Source organism: Gadus morhua, chromosome 19, assembly GCF_902167405.1.
Source record: "Gadus morhua chromosome 19, gadMor3.0, whole genome shotgun sequence".
In the NCBI taxonomy this organism is placed as follows: domain Eukaryota; kingdom Metazoa; phylum Chordata; class Actinopteri; order Gadiformes; family Gadidae; genus Gadus; species Gadus morhua.
The window spans coordinates 9,467,589-9,482,898 of record NC_044066.1 but is presented as its reverse complement, the minus strand read 5'-3'; the positions used below and the strand labels follow the sequence as shown (position 1 = coordinate 9,482,898).

The window sequence follows — 15,310 nt, the reverse complement described above, 5'->3', positions numbered from 1 at the left end:
CACGTTTTCATTTTTTTTTTTTTTTTTTTTTGCCGAGTCGCTGCGCTTGCCCGTTGGCCTCATTTATAAAGCTTGCTGCGCACAAAAACTTTGCATAAGACGGAGGTGAAATGTGCTAGGCCAACGGTATGGCTTCTCCCAAGTCTATGTGCGCTGGAGATACGCCCTTTCTGTGTGTATCTCTTTCCAAACACCATGCACCTGACCGGGTTCTCTCCTGTGTGACTCCTCTGATGTATTTCGATCTTACTGAAGCATCTGAAACTAACCGCTTAGCAACCGAGTTCTTGAAGTTGTGGAGCTTCATATCCCTGAGCATGAAATGTGCGTCAGTTTTTTTTCACTGCAAACGTTGGTAGGCTGTTTATAGAAAATGTCTATGTTCTGACATGATTGATTGCATTTTATAACTGCATGGGCCTGGATACGTCGGTAGGGGTGGGTGTGTGTGTGTGTGTGTGTGTGTGTGTGTGTGTGTGTGTTCCTGTGTGTCCAGTGGGAGAGGAAATATCGACGTGTGAAAGAGTGTTTTGTATCAAGTTGAGGCCGACACATATTAATCGAAATTTATATATCATAAGTTACACATCTATTAAAAAAAATTTTGGGTTGAAATCGGGCTCGGGCTCATAATTACAATTAATGTGTCGGGCCGGGCCGGGCTCGTACAGAACGTGCACGGGCCGGGTCGGGCTTGACACACACACACACACACACACACACACACACACACACACACACACACACACACACACACACACACACACACACACACACACACACACACACACACACACACACACACACACACACCAACGTTTGCGGTGAAAAATGCTTCTGCACATTTCACCCCGTCTTCGCAAGGTTGTTGGGCGCAGCAAGCTTTATAAAAAATATATATATAAAGCCCTGCATGGGCCCTGCAGGAGCTGTGTGAGAGGAAGCGCTGCCAGGTCTCTGGCAGTAAGGAGTAGGCAAGAAAAGCCATATGTTCAGAAGGACACTTCATGTCCTGAAGAAGGTTCATGTTTTAAAGTCGTTCATGTTCAAAAGAGCCATTCATGTTCAAAAAAGCATTCATGTTACAGAACTGTTGATAGTAAAGCTTGAGTAGACTGGATATTTGTACTTTTTTGTGGAAAACTTGATGTGGCCCAGCCTCACCCAGAATCTGCCTCCAGCGGCCCCCAGGTAAATTGAGTTTGAGACCCCTGCCCTACATGGCTAAATGTAGGGCAGTCGCTATTCATACAAGCACATATTTCCACCTCAATTTTTTAAACAAAAAACATTTCATTGTCATTACAGTAACTAATTCTATTTTTGCAAAACCGCTTCTCCTAGACTTTAGTGCTATCTTAAAAACAACCACAGCCATTTCCTCATGGGCTGTAAAAAGCTTTGCTGTAAGAGCCAAAAAAGGAAGCTTCTAGAGGGGTACAAAGTAGAAAATCATTGCACATTGGATTCTGTTGTGTCACATTTACTATGCCAGAGCCGTAAAATCAAACAACCTTTCGGAGATGAACCAGGATCCCATTCAGAATCGACAACAAATACACGACACGGGACGTTAAATAAAAGTCACTCTGTTTTATATTGCTACATATAGGTTAAAACAAAAGTGAAATAATGCAGTTTTTCCTCCATTTCGTACCATGATAAATGTTCCAATGTCGAAACACTGTGACAGACGCCATGTGCCGGGCCGGGATTTATAATCCATGACAGGAACGCCTCCCCCTCCTCTGAGCCATAGACGGACCACACAGACTGACACAGAATGACCATAGAATACATTGAGCGTGAAACAACTAAATCCTCAGACTTGGCCCAAGAATCCTTTATGGCATGTTTCCATCGTGCGGTGCGTTTAGTTGCGGTACGGTTAGGTGCGGCTCTCGTTTCCCCTCTTATGGCAGGGCGAGGCTTAAGCCGGATGGCAAAAGCCCCGGCAGCTACGTAGCATCTTGACATCATAGCAGCCTGAACACAGTGTAGCCTGCTAATTATTTCAATTAAAAAGAAGACTGCGACACATTAAACAAAGAGCAACAATGTAAGACGTCCAAGAAGGACATCAAACTTTTGCGCAACATTTCTTCAATAAACGGAGCTTTCGCCGTCCAGCAATATTTCACGGGTACTGTGTTTGTTCGATTTTATCCCCCTGTCGCACAGCAGTGGCGATCCTATGACCGGACGGCGTGTGCAGATCCAACACTTCAGCACCCTTTCAGACCACTTGGTACCCCAACAGAGGAGTACCGAAAAATAGGTACGGCTGCAGAGTTGGAAACGCAAACCATACCGCACCTAACCTAACCGCACCGCACGGTGGAAACGCCTTTAGTGGTAGTAACCTTAACTGGTGAAGACGGAAACACAAAAACACAGATTGCTCAATGAGTGATGTCAACACTCCCAAACATTACTTGCTCCTTTTATCAAATGCTTTTTGTACTCATTATTTTGTATACATCAGGCAAACAGTACTAGTTATTTTGCCAAAGTTTTTAAAAAGTGCATTAGAGGGAATTCAGCTCAGAGACATTTCTTTGATGAGAAGCAAGTGGGATGTGGGTGTCGTGAGGGGCTATAGGTATATTGCTCAAAGGATTCAGGTAAGCTTCATTGGGGAATCAATCCCAGTGCCTTTTGGCAGCGAGCAAAACATCCAAGCCATGACACTCTCGCAGAAGTACCAGAACCTCCCAGAACTCACGCCTTGAGGTGAGAGAGCAACTACAGCTTTCACTTAAAAAAAAGAAAAGATTAAAAGAAAATATACAAATACCTACCAGCTTATTTATTTATACTATGTCTCACTTGAAATGGTTTGTTGCCTAGCCCATGTGAACAAAGGCATAAGCTGCAGTGGTGTGTTTTGGAAGCCACACCCAAGTAACTACATTCAACAGCAGGTCCATGGGTGTTGAGCACTATTCCTATGAATGATGCCAGCGCTGATTTTAGTCCATATCAGTACCCAAGTAAGTTAACAGACTGTCTGGAATGGTCCAAAATCTTCCCAAAGTAAGACCATTGGGAGTTGTCCCATTTCCCCTGATGGTCTGCATGTACATGCTACTCGCGGTGTTTTTTCACATTATTGGCTAAGTTTATTGTTTTGGATGCTGGCGGACATGCTGCTCTCGAGATAATGAATCCCTCTACTTCCCACCTGTTGGAAGTAACACAACACTGGCTTGAATACTTCCCAGGCTGGCTTTCTATCTATTGTAAAGGCAATGTTATTGTTTGACACTAACACAACACCTGGCTCTCCATGTAATTGTAGATTCCACCATCTTGCGATGCCTGGGCCAGGCGCACTGAATACAATTAAGGAACAAAACACGTTTAACAATTTACAATGTACGGATTCAAAAGACATTTCTTAAAGTTTAGCATGTTTCCACAGTGGCTATGAGCAGACCAGTTGTGGTAGTAGGATATGGATATTTGGTATGCATAGATATTCAGTTAATTTGCATAGGGACTTTAATGACACCAGTGGTCGATTATAAATGCCCGGTTCTTTGGAAGTGCATGTCTGAAATTACTTTTTAAACTGCGGAGAGGAGGAAATAGCTCGCAGTCTGGGCCATAGTTAACCTTTAAACAAATTGAGTTTTTCTTCTCACATCAATATTATTGTCAGGTTTTCAGTGACCAAAGGGCATGTTTTGAATTGATTTACAATTTATGGACAAGGCTTAGTAGTAATTGTACTCGGCAATACCATGATTTATATCTATTTGGTTGATGTGCTATGTATAGAGTATTCATATAGTCTTTTCATAAATTGATAAACAGAAATAGATTCAGTTGTAATCATAAATGCATCATGTTTCATCATTCCGTCATTGTATAAGGATATTAGCAAATTCTCATTATAAAAGGGATATTTTGCTAATTTGGACATTGACTAAATGACATTGATTAATGTCTTTCTCAGAAACAGACATATATCAGTGGTCTTGGTACTGGAAATAGAAAATCTTAATTTTTGATTCTGATGGACCTCAAATTCTGCCATACTGTAGACCTCAGCGGTCTTATCCAGCCCTGACTAGTAACGGATTAGCAGAAGTCCTTACATACACACCAACCAATCTATCTTCTCTACAGTATCTCCCGAATAAAATAACACATGAGGCAGAGGCAGCGACCTGTAGATAGGATGCAAAGGCCCTGACACTTAAAAGGATTACTTTCCCAACATAAAAACACAGTTGAAAGCAGGTCATTTTATCAGGGCTCTCATCCTTTTACAGCCTTCTTCATACATCCTGTTAGAAACGCAGAGATGTAAAGGAAACCCTCAGAATGGGGAAAGCCTATCGCATAGCATACATTTTGTACCGCTGTTGATATCAAAGTCCAATGGATATTAAACTAAAGGAAGCTAAATTGCTCTGTTTTTATTCATGATGCATTATGCCCAAAAATGTGCAAAGGTAAGCCTCAATTTGCATCTCACCCTTGACCTGATATTAAGTATTTTTTTATTTCTTCTTTCTCTATACTGTCAGAAGCATAGTGGAGTGGCTAGAGTGGTCGACCTAATAGGTTCTGGGTTTGATTGCCCATGTCTGCGTTGTACATCCGTCTCCTCATCCCCTTGCCTGCCTCTCAGTGACATGCATCTGTATTGCTGATTAGTAATTGAAGGTATATTCTGAAGAGAGCGAGATGTCTGTTTTCCATTTTCCAGCCCGATGGGTTTTAAGACAGGCAACCGAACACACAACAACAACAAGTATTAAGTGCGTCTGATGCGCGGTCGAGGGCGGTTCAGGTTATGAATCCAGCCAGTTGTCATGGTAACGCATTATGAAATCACACCTGTGGGATTCGCTCTGAGAGGTGTTGAATAGCTGAATAACAGAGTCATTGATTAAAGGTGATTGGAAAAAAAACTCATTTTGTCCTTTTGCGAACTAAAGGGGCTTAACAACGGATGTTTCCTTTAGTAAATTAATGTTATTTAGTATGTATTTTAAATAACAAATAATGCAACAAAACATATCTATATAAGACGTATATAGGTAAAACGTATATGTAAAAATAATGTATTATTTGGATGGTTGTGGGTGAACTCCTGGCAAAGATGGAGGGTTGAGTGAGAGCAAATGCTCAAAGAATACATGCGTTTTAATGTAACATCATTTTTGAAGAATAAATGGGCCTCTGGTCGAAAACCCTGAACAGCAACGATTTGAAATAACCGATTTAAGTTGGTCTGAGAACTTCAACTAACCTTAACATCCACAAGGGCAGAAGGGAGAAGCCAGGAAAACGGCAGCATAACAAATGTGTGTCTTTGATTGGCCGCGACAAGCAGCCAAAGGCCAGCGAGATTACAGCGGCAGCCCACCCCCTAATGATCCAGTTATCCATCACGCAGCAATCGAGCTGGCTCATCAATTTAATTGGTTTACGAGTAAGGACCCGCCTCCAAACCCCCCTCCTGTCAAATGTCTGGCATCGACGGATAGAATCAGCCTCCACTTGTAAATATGCCCGACGTAAAGCTGCCTCAGGGTGCTAAATGTGACGCCTGATCCAGAACGAAACAAGCGCTGCGGTGGTTTTACAAGGGAAACGCTGGAAAAAAACAGAGCCCTCGAAACAAAGAGTGTTTGCTGCCTATTGTTTTTGTGCATATTCACTGTGAAAATGTGCCTTGACAAAAGGGAAAGAAATCGGAAAATATCCAAATATAACTCGGTAAAGGGTCATAAAGGCGGGAATTGACAAACAGCGACGATACCGAAATTCAACAATGTTGTGATTGTTGTCGACACAAGACTTATGGACATAGTTTGTCTTTTCTACGATCAGGCTCGACTGCTCAATAACAATCTCTGGCACCGATCACGCAGGTGGTAAGTCATGACCTTTATTCATTCCAGCTAGTCAACACATCCATAGATATCTTTAGACAGGACCGTATGAATTGACCATGAATTCACCTACACAGAGCATCTCATGAAAAGATAATCTTTTAACATGATATTTATACAAAGCGGACCAACAAAGACTCACTGCGCTTCAAACATGCAACGCAATGATTGCAACTGTTGACAAAGATGTAGTCGAACATTACTGTCAATCATGTTTCTTACATTAATCTTCTTACTATTTGTCCTCTGTTCTGAGCCTCAGGTGCTCAGAAAGGACGTCATTGTTGTTCAGGAAAATGACCTGGCTGCCTCACGCTCCCAGACACACCTGGACTAAGAGTTATTAACTGAAACCTTAACAGGCTTATCCAGACATGGCAGGAAGGGGTTAACCTTTTCACAACAACAGTGGGTCCCACTGAAGTCGAAGGGCCTTTATTTATTATTGAGGTTCATTTGTAACGACAAGCCATTTCTAGATCTATCCGTTTGTGTCATCACAAAGAACAAACAAACAATTAAGTGCTGGAGGCAAGATTCAAGAGCTTTCACTTGACTTTATAGACATCCGTCAGCTATTAGTGAGTGTAAAGCTCTCTGAGAATCTCTATTCTGGTTGACTGGGTGCCTGCCTTTGTGTGAGACGATCTAGTTTTTAGACCCAGCTCATTTCTGACCCATAAGGCATCCATCTCGCCTTTCAATCACAGCGTCTGAATGCAACACATTCTCAACGGAGGAGCAACGTCTGTTCACAAGTCTAAAAAGTGTCCCTCCAGCCCCTTTTAAATCACATCCAAGGTACTCCCAAAACGGTCATACCCCCAAAACGCAACGCAACCTTTTTGGCGACGGCAGTCCCACACACTCACCATGCAGCCGGACGACTCCAGCCTGCGGTCGGACACACACTTGAAGTTCTTCTTGCAGCCGCCGTTGTCCTTGGAGCAGTCACGCACGGGGCCAAACGACTCGAGCAGGTCGTCCACCGTCTCGAAGTAGGTGGACAGCAAAGCCTCGTCCCTGGAGGACACAGATGGCAGGAGTAGAGGGTCAGGAGGAGATGAAGGCAAAAGGCAGGAAATGGATCTGATCCAAACACACACTTGGGTCGGACTCTTTGAAGCTTCACGCATGGGAAGTAGTCTGAGCAGTTGTGTCTTATATGTATGTATCTGTTTTTACGGATGGATAGATGGATGGCTGGAGGTATTTATTAGAGCTGTCAGTTAAACGCGTTATTAACGGCGTTAAAGCAACCAATTTTTACGGCGTTAAATTTTTTATCGCGCGATTAACGCAATTATTATATTTAAAAAAAATAAATAACTTTTTTTTTTTTTTTTTTTTTCTTTGGCTCAAAACAAAGAAGCAGTAGCCTGACTGCTATGTTCAAATGACATTTGTTCAAAGCAGTCGTTTAATTGCACAATAGGCTCTTTTTTTGTATCGTCCTGTTTTGATCAGTATATGCCAATGTTGTTATCAACAAAAAATCATTTGCACAAGGCAAGCCTATGCACTTCACCATGTTGATAAGAGAATTAAAATGAGAAGAATTATGGGACAAAAAAATCAAGGGATATTTAGCATAGAAAAATAATTTGTGATTAATTGCGATTAATCGTGAGTTAACTATGACATTAATGCGATTAATCACGATTAAATATTTTAATCGCTTGACAGCTCTAGTATTTATGTATCTGTTTTTATGTATGTATGCATGTATATTTATATACATATGTACATTCACTCATAAAGCATAAACAATATAAACATATGCAAATCATCTATGAATCAACACAAAGAATTCATAAATATATCTGATGGAAAGAAGCTGAAAACGTTGATACGGACATTGTACGCATAAATGTCCTTTTTTCCATTGTTACATAGTGAAATATAGTGAAATGGAGCATTGTTTAATGATAGCAAGCATTTATTTAGTATAATATAATACTACTACGACTACTACTCCTCCAATAATAATAACGGGAGAGATACATTTCTTTGCGTGTGACATTTGCTAATAAACGGAATAACAAATAGACCTTTGAACACACTGCTGCCACATTCGTAATATAGTAGCGTCTGGCAAGGTGTTATGAAAATAAAAAGAAGGGAGAGCTGCAGAGAAAGATGCAAAAGAGAGCAATCGAGAGAGAGAGAGATGGAGATGAGAATATCAAATGGAGAGCGAAATAAAGAGAGAAATGGAGAGAGAGCGCCGGAGATGAGAATATCAAATGAAGAGAGAAACAAAGAGAGAGATGGAGAGAGGAAGAGGAGGAGAGCGAGAGGAATCGGAAGGAGAGAGAGGCAGAGGGAGAAGGAGTAAAGAGAGGACACGCACAGAGACAATTAAGACGACGAGGATGAATGGACAAAGAGAAAAAACAAAAAGACTATCCTGGAGAGTGAACTGAAGCCTCTGCTGTTATTAATGTGGAGGCTGAATTATTTAGGTTCTCTGCCAGGGCCTTACCCCGCCCTCCCCTAGCCCTCACCCCTTCACCCCCTCCCCCCTCACACTTCCCAGGGAAGTGGCTTCTGCAGACGAGGGCGAGAGTCGTTGGGTTGGAGCCGCACTGCCAGCCCCTCCAAGACGTGCGCTGAGTTTACATCCCCCCCCGTTCATCACATGACATCGTGTTGTCGTTTTTTCCCGCGCCCAATTTTCAGGACAACACAGACGGTTGCTGAATTTAAAACAGGATGTGTTTTGACAAGGATGTATTTTGTTTCAAGGAGACAGGGTTTGAAAAGGGGAGATTGGAAATGATCAACAGTGTTGTTGGTTAGAGGAACGAGGGGGAAACTAAACAAATCCACTTTAGTAATGAAGGTAACCACCTCCGGATGCTTTGGTTTTACGAGGAACTATCCATCATGAATATAGGGGTGTATCTTATCACCTTTTGCTTATTTTTCATACAAATAAACATCTTACGAGCTGGATCCATAAAAATACATCCACAACAAAAAACATTTAAATAAAGCCAGTTTGGCAGGGTTAGGGCGGGTTGTTTTTCATGTTTTTGCACGTCTCTTCAGACATGAAATCAAATAAAGAATAAATGAAGCGCGATCTAAAAAAAACTACAATGGAAAATAAACATCCCGTCAAAATGAAGAGGGACAAATTATTAGGTATACAGCCCGTTGCCAGTGAGGCTGATTGTCAATCTGGGAGCCTCGCTTGTATCTCTGTGTAACTCTGTCTTGATGGAGCGGCTGCACGCATCATGTATCGACTCCCAGCAGTAATTAAGTGGTGCGGGCTGCCCTGGCTGGCACTGCTGCAGGCCCCCTCCATGTAACATGGCCGGGAATGGGAAGGAAATCACAAGCACGGTCGCTGTTTCTGGTCCACATATACACACACACACACATGCTATTACTGGTACACACACAGACGCACGCACACATACACACTCTAATGTGTACACACACACACACACACACACACACACACACACACACACACACACACACACACACACACACACACACACACACACACACACGCACACACACACACACACACACACACACACTCAATCAAATGGGTACACACACACACTTACTATAATAGATACACACATACACACATAAACAATGTTACCGGTAAACACACAAACAAACATACAAACTCTAATGGGTAGACGCGCACTGTCTAATGGATATATAGACACACACAAACACACAACCGGGTACACGGGTGCATGCACACACCAAACACACACACACACACCCAGAGTACAGTTAGAGTATTGAAACGGAACAAGTCCACAAACATCCAGACAAATAGAAAAAGAAGAACAGGCTACAAAACAGGAGCGAGAGAGAGAAACATAATAATGTGTTGGCCTGCTGTGTGCCATACTGTATAAATATATACAGTGTACACACACACAGACACAGTGCTCAGTGTGCTCTGCTGAACTGGGTGTCTGCAGCGAGTGCTCTGGCTGCCCACTGAGTGAGCAGGGGCTGAGAATCCCGGGAGACAGTTTGTTTTTTCCTGCGGAGACGGAGGGAACAAAGAGGCACTGTCTCCCAGAACAGGACCGCGGGGAGCGGGTACACAGTTAGATGGACGCCAATCAACAAAGAGACGCAGCGGGTGAGAGATGGGAATAAAAGATGAGGAGCCTCGCAGGATGTTGATTTGATGTCGTACATTTCCTCCCTCTGTGTGTGTGTGTGTCTGTCTCTCTCCTCATCTCTCTCTCTTTTTTCCCTTTCTGTATGTACCTCCCTCTACGTCTCTCTCTCTCCATGTGTCTCTCCCTCTCTCTCTCTCTCTCTCTCTCTCTCTCTCTCTCTCTCTCTCTCTCTCTCTCTCTCTCTCTCTCTCTCTCTCTCTCTCTCTCTCTCTCTCTCTCTCTCTCTCTCTCACCCCCTCTCTCTCTCTCACCCCCTCTCTCTATGTGTGTGTGTGTGTTTGTGTGTATATGTGTGTGTGTATGTGTGCATCATAAAGAAATCCTTCCTCGCAGTGCAATCTAACCCCGACTGCGTGCTAACCTAGGTCTCCACGTCCTCTGGGTAAATAAACAAATTAATCCCGGAAAAATCCACAAGCAATTTCTAGCAGAGGGTAAGTGAGGGAGAGAGGAAACTCATTTGTTTTGTAGGAGCTAATCATTGTCTTAACCTTTGTTTGTCTGTTTGTTCATAGCAACGTGAACTAACTTATTATTGCCATGGTGACATACCATGATGCAATCATGTAACCATACGAAAGTAAAACACAAATACATAGAGAAATAGAATCAGACCTGAAATCAATTGAGGTGCAAATGCTTCATGAGATTCCATTTTGTGAAAGCCAGCGCATTTGCCATATTAATCAACTCTGTAATCAATATTACATTATTATCCACCGAAATGTCATTTCTTTATGTGTGTGTCAATTTTAGCAGATACTTTGATCCAAAGCGAATAACTTGGGATTTTACCTGAGGTTAATAAGCAGGTGTCTTAGGTATCTGACTCAAGGAGGCCTACAGGACACTAGGTTCTGAGCCCAGAACCGTTGAGCCTTAGGAGTCAGTAACTCTAACCTCCAGCAGTGGTTCCCAACCTTTGACAGTAGGTGCACCACTAAACCGTCATCAATAAAAAATGGATGAAGAATACATTCAAAGGCATCGGCTGAGCAAAGAGTGCCAGCGCCTGCTTCATACACAATCTTTACTGCAAGAAGGCCATTGACAGCAGGGAAAAGTAAAAGTCAACCCAATCATTTCAAAACCAAACAAAACCTCATTAGAAAACAATGTAAACCGTACGACAGACTACAAAAAGCAACACTATTTTTTCAATAATAACAACCAATTATACTACATTTTCTGAACAATATTCATTATGTATTCATTTCCAAGGATCTATGTTATTTTTGTTTAAATTATTGTCAAAAGGTCTACTTCAAGAATCAACTCCCACGTACCACCTGCAGTTCCTACCAGTGGCAGCCCACCTGTGGTCCGCCTGCCCCCGTCGGTACTCTAACCCTAACCCTAACCCTGGAAAACCACCGCACCGGAGTCTAGACAGCCCTCCACCGCCGCTACACAGACTCCGAACAAACTAGCACATGAACTGCGTCTCTGGGCCTCCACACTTCACACCAGTACCTGTCGCCTCCGATTGCATGCAAATACGGCGGCATTAGAGCGCCGCCTTTTCCCGCCTATAAATACTTTGCGTTCCCGTAACTCAAGGAGCCAGCCCGGGAGGCGGGAGCAACCGAGCGGCCCGAATTATCGCTGCGGCACGGCGATCGCCCGCCAAAGATATACGAGCGCCTGGTGACAGGGTTCTGAGAACCGAGCCACCGTGGCCCCGCAAGCGTTTTTCCCTTACAGATGTTGCACACTTCAACACTCAGGCAGGCGCGTTCAGCGTTTAATGCCCTAAATTTGTTTAATTCCCACCTAATAAAAGAAGCAAAAACCCAGTGTGCAGTTTATTGGCACTTATGCTAATTCAGGTGGGTGGGGGTTTGCTAAATTTGGCAACGTCCCCACCATGTTGGCAGCGCGTATTATATTGAGGGGGGGGGGGGGGGGGGGGGGGGGGGTGCTGGATCCTCCATCTCTTATTCAGATCATCTTCTATGTTGTTATTATTGTCGCATTGGGACACCCAAATAACTCTGGATGATCTGACAAACCGTTGTGGTGACGATCATTGCGTCTCTTTTCATAGCGATAGGGATTAGCCCAGGAGGGCGATACCACAGATGTTTGAGCTGCATCTACCGGAGAGTGTCAATATGTACAATGAGAACGACGTCACTACATTAACAGGCTCACGCCTACACCCTGTGCAAGCGTTCTTAGCCATTACAAGACCCGTTTTTGGAATCCCACGTGGGACAGACATGCCGGTAAAGCCCACTGGGTAAGCTGATCAATTTAACTATCATACATCGATCTGGCCACACCCTTCTATTTGCGATGTCAGCGATGGGTAGATTCTTTAATGGCTTGTGATGGCGAATCAACAATTGCTGTGGAGACCCCTTCACGGGGTGTAAAGATGAATTGATACGCATCAGATAATTGCTACATCAGTCAGAGATACGGCTGAATCGGTTTCAAACGATTGATCCGAAACCATTTCTGATGCAGCCACCCAAAGCCGATATAGACTAAACAGGTTTGGAGAATTTTCCAAAGCGCCTTATAGTGTTTTTGTGTGTGTGTATGATGCCAAAAGACCACAGGTTACTCTGCGTCAGTCCCTTCCGCAAACTGTGGATTCCACCACAGCAGTGTTGGAAATTTGGAAATAAGACATTGCAGTGTGTAAAACCTTTAACCCTAGAGTAAGATATACCGGTTGTATCACTATCGTCCATTTAAAAAAGGGCAGGGTGGGCAAAGCAATGAAAAGGCTGCTAAAATTACAAAAGTTCCTCACAAACTCACGTACGCAACGTTAACAATATAAGCAGCTATTTCCAAAGTTTGACCTCCCGTCAACGGCCCTTCCGGTTGACGGAAGGGCCGGTATTCGGGATCAGGGGTCTTAAGTTTGTGGTGCTGAATATAAAGGTTGTTCTCTGGGCCATATTAATATAGTTTGTAATGCTAACCAGCAAATAATATACATAACTCATGTAGCCATGGCAACAACACTTCTGCCAGCGAATAACAATTTAAAATTGTACATTAATCAATCAATTTTTATGGCAAAACAAGTTACTACTAAACGTAGTCACACTGGAACACTGGCTGAGCATTAAATGGAAGACTACCGAGAAATTTCATAAATCAGGCCACAAGCCATTATATTACCATTCATAAATGCACCGACCTGAATTGAAATCGAATGTGGGCTGAATCAGATAACATGAAATGTTATCTCAGCTTTGAGCCGCAGTGTATCGGAACCATGTTTAGAGATATGTACAGGTGTCTCTAGGGCCCCATTCCAAGGCTCTACTTGTTCAATCAACCCCCAGTGTTCTGATACTTGTAAAGGTAGTGAAGCAGCAATACAGATGACCCTGCTCATAAATATCCCACTGACTTCCAGCAGGCAGTGGCAATTATGCTCCTGAGATGCAGCTGATTTATTAGCATGATGTTTCATATTGCAGGTTAAACATGAAAAGGTCATGTGCTACCGAATGTGCTAAAATTATCTTTAACTTTTTTGCTTTATTCAAAAACGAAGAGCCACAAATGTGACACAAAGATAGTTCCAAAATCCATATTTCTTACACAAATAATACATGTTTGAATTTAGCGGTTAAATCCCAAGTCAAGGATCTCAAATGTTGCTTCATATTTTTATTGCAGCCTTGGATTATAGTCTCTCAGTTATAAAATAAAATATGAAAGAGAAATTCCTAAAATAACAGCACAAGGATATTGTCTTTAATTTCATTTAATTCTCTTATTTTTTTCTTTGTGTCCCAAATTGATCCGCTAAATAGAAACACCCTCAACAGCACGGGGCCATACCCTGACGGCCAGGCTGCAGCTGATAAAAAGCAAGACTCCACCGACGTTTACAACCAGCTAGGAAAACTTTATCGCGTGTCATTTCCTACAACATTTATTGCCGCCCCTAGGTTAAAGCCCTTCACTTGTGTGTGCATATATTTTTCCTAGCCACACAAATAAATTGTTACCTTTAGCTGCGTTTATCAGGCTGACAGTTTAACACCAGAACACCTAAAAGTGTAAGTAACGTGTGGAAAGGGAGCACTTCAAAGAATACATATTTTTGATGCTGAGCTGTTATGAAAAATAAATGTTTTGTTGGCAAGCTATGAGCAATTTTGAAACTTATACGACTATACTCACCGCCAGATGGACCACAACTAGCGCACTTTGTGGGGGAAAAAAAGTTGTAACGGTCCATTTCAAAGTTAGGAACATAAATGTCTGCTTGCTAACTTTCTTGCCAAGCCGTTAGAAAACAAATGCTATTTTGAGTTGCTGTGCTTTTAATTGAGAGCATAATTTAAGTAGATACGATTAAATGCAGACGTGCTTACTTTAAACGGAAGCCATGAAAAGATGTGCAAATCCTTAGTGTTCCTATGTGTCCATATCGTTTTTGAGCCGTGGGAATTCAGGATAAGAGCAAACCCCTGAAGGGATGATACAAACTGTCCTCAATTCAATGATATTTGGCCGGTGGGACTGATGCAATGGCCATTAAAACGTCAAGACTAAAATCAAATAACAATAATTTGAATTCATTTCAAATTTACACTGATTTACCTGATTTACATTACACTACCTGAAACCTTGTACTTTCATGCAAGTATGATGTTTTTTAGGGAATTCTAATAAAAAAATGAAATATTTCATAAACAAATTAAACAATCATTTCAAAGTCAAGCCGGTACCGAGGCCCATCTAGTCCTCTGACGATGCTGCACTCGCTCATCAAAGAAGGTGAGCGGTATTTCTAGTAACACAATGTTGCATGGTGGGTCATTTTGTGAGCCTAAAAGCACATATCCAAGGTTATAAAGTGTCTCCCCCATAAAACCCTGCCGTTGATCTACGATGGCCCGGACTGGGAGAAGACAACACAGCTCAGCGCAGGACACACTAAACAACAAACAGGACGGGTCTGGTGATCCTTCTTTCTGGCTTCCCGAACTCCCCAAAGAGTTGAAACCACAGCGGACGGACAACCTCTAGATTATACCTGCCTCCCACCGTCCTGTACATGAGTCACCCTGTCCTAGAAAAAGGAAAATATGAAAAACCTTAGGGCTCAGCAGCCTTTACCTATCTCCTATATATACACCTCGCCTTAGTGTCGCCACACCGTGTGGCTCATTTCAGTGTTTTTTCACACCCACACCGCTCGATTTTCACACCACAGGAAGTATGGCCGGCAATGTCCCAGCCGCTGAC

The 15,310-nt window shown here is 42.7% G+C and overlaps 1 protein-coding gene across 1 annotated transcript in view; it reads right to left on the bottom strand.

The window, feature by feature from the left end:
* The window catches only part of astn2 (astrotactin 2), a 269,562-nt gene that overhangs the window by 100,127 nt on the left and 154,125 nt on the right, over window positions 1-15,310 (bottom strand). Inside the window, exon 11 of the mRNA XM_030341421.1 lies at window positions 6,785-6,935. Coding sequence (XP_030197281.1) covers window positions 6,785-6,935 — 151 coding nt within the window. The remainder of the gene's footprint in view (window positions 1-6,784; window positions 6,936-15,310) is intronic.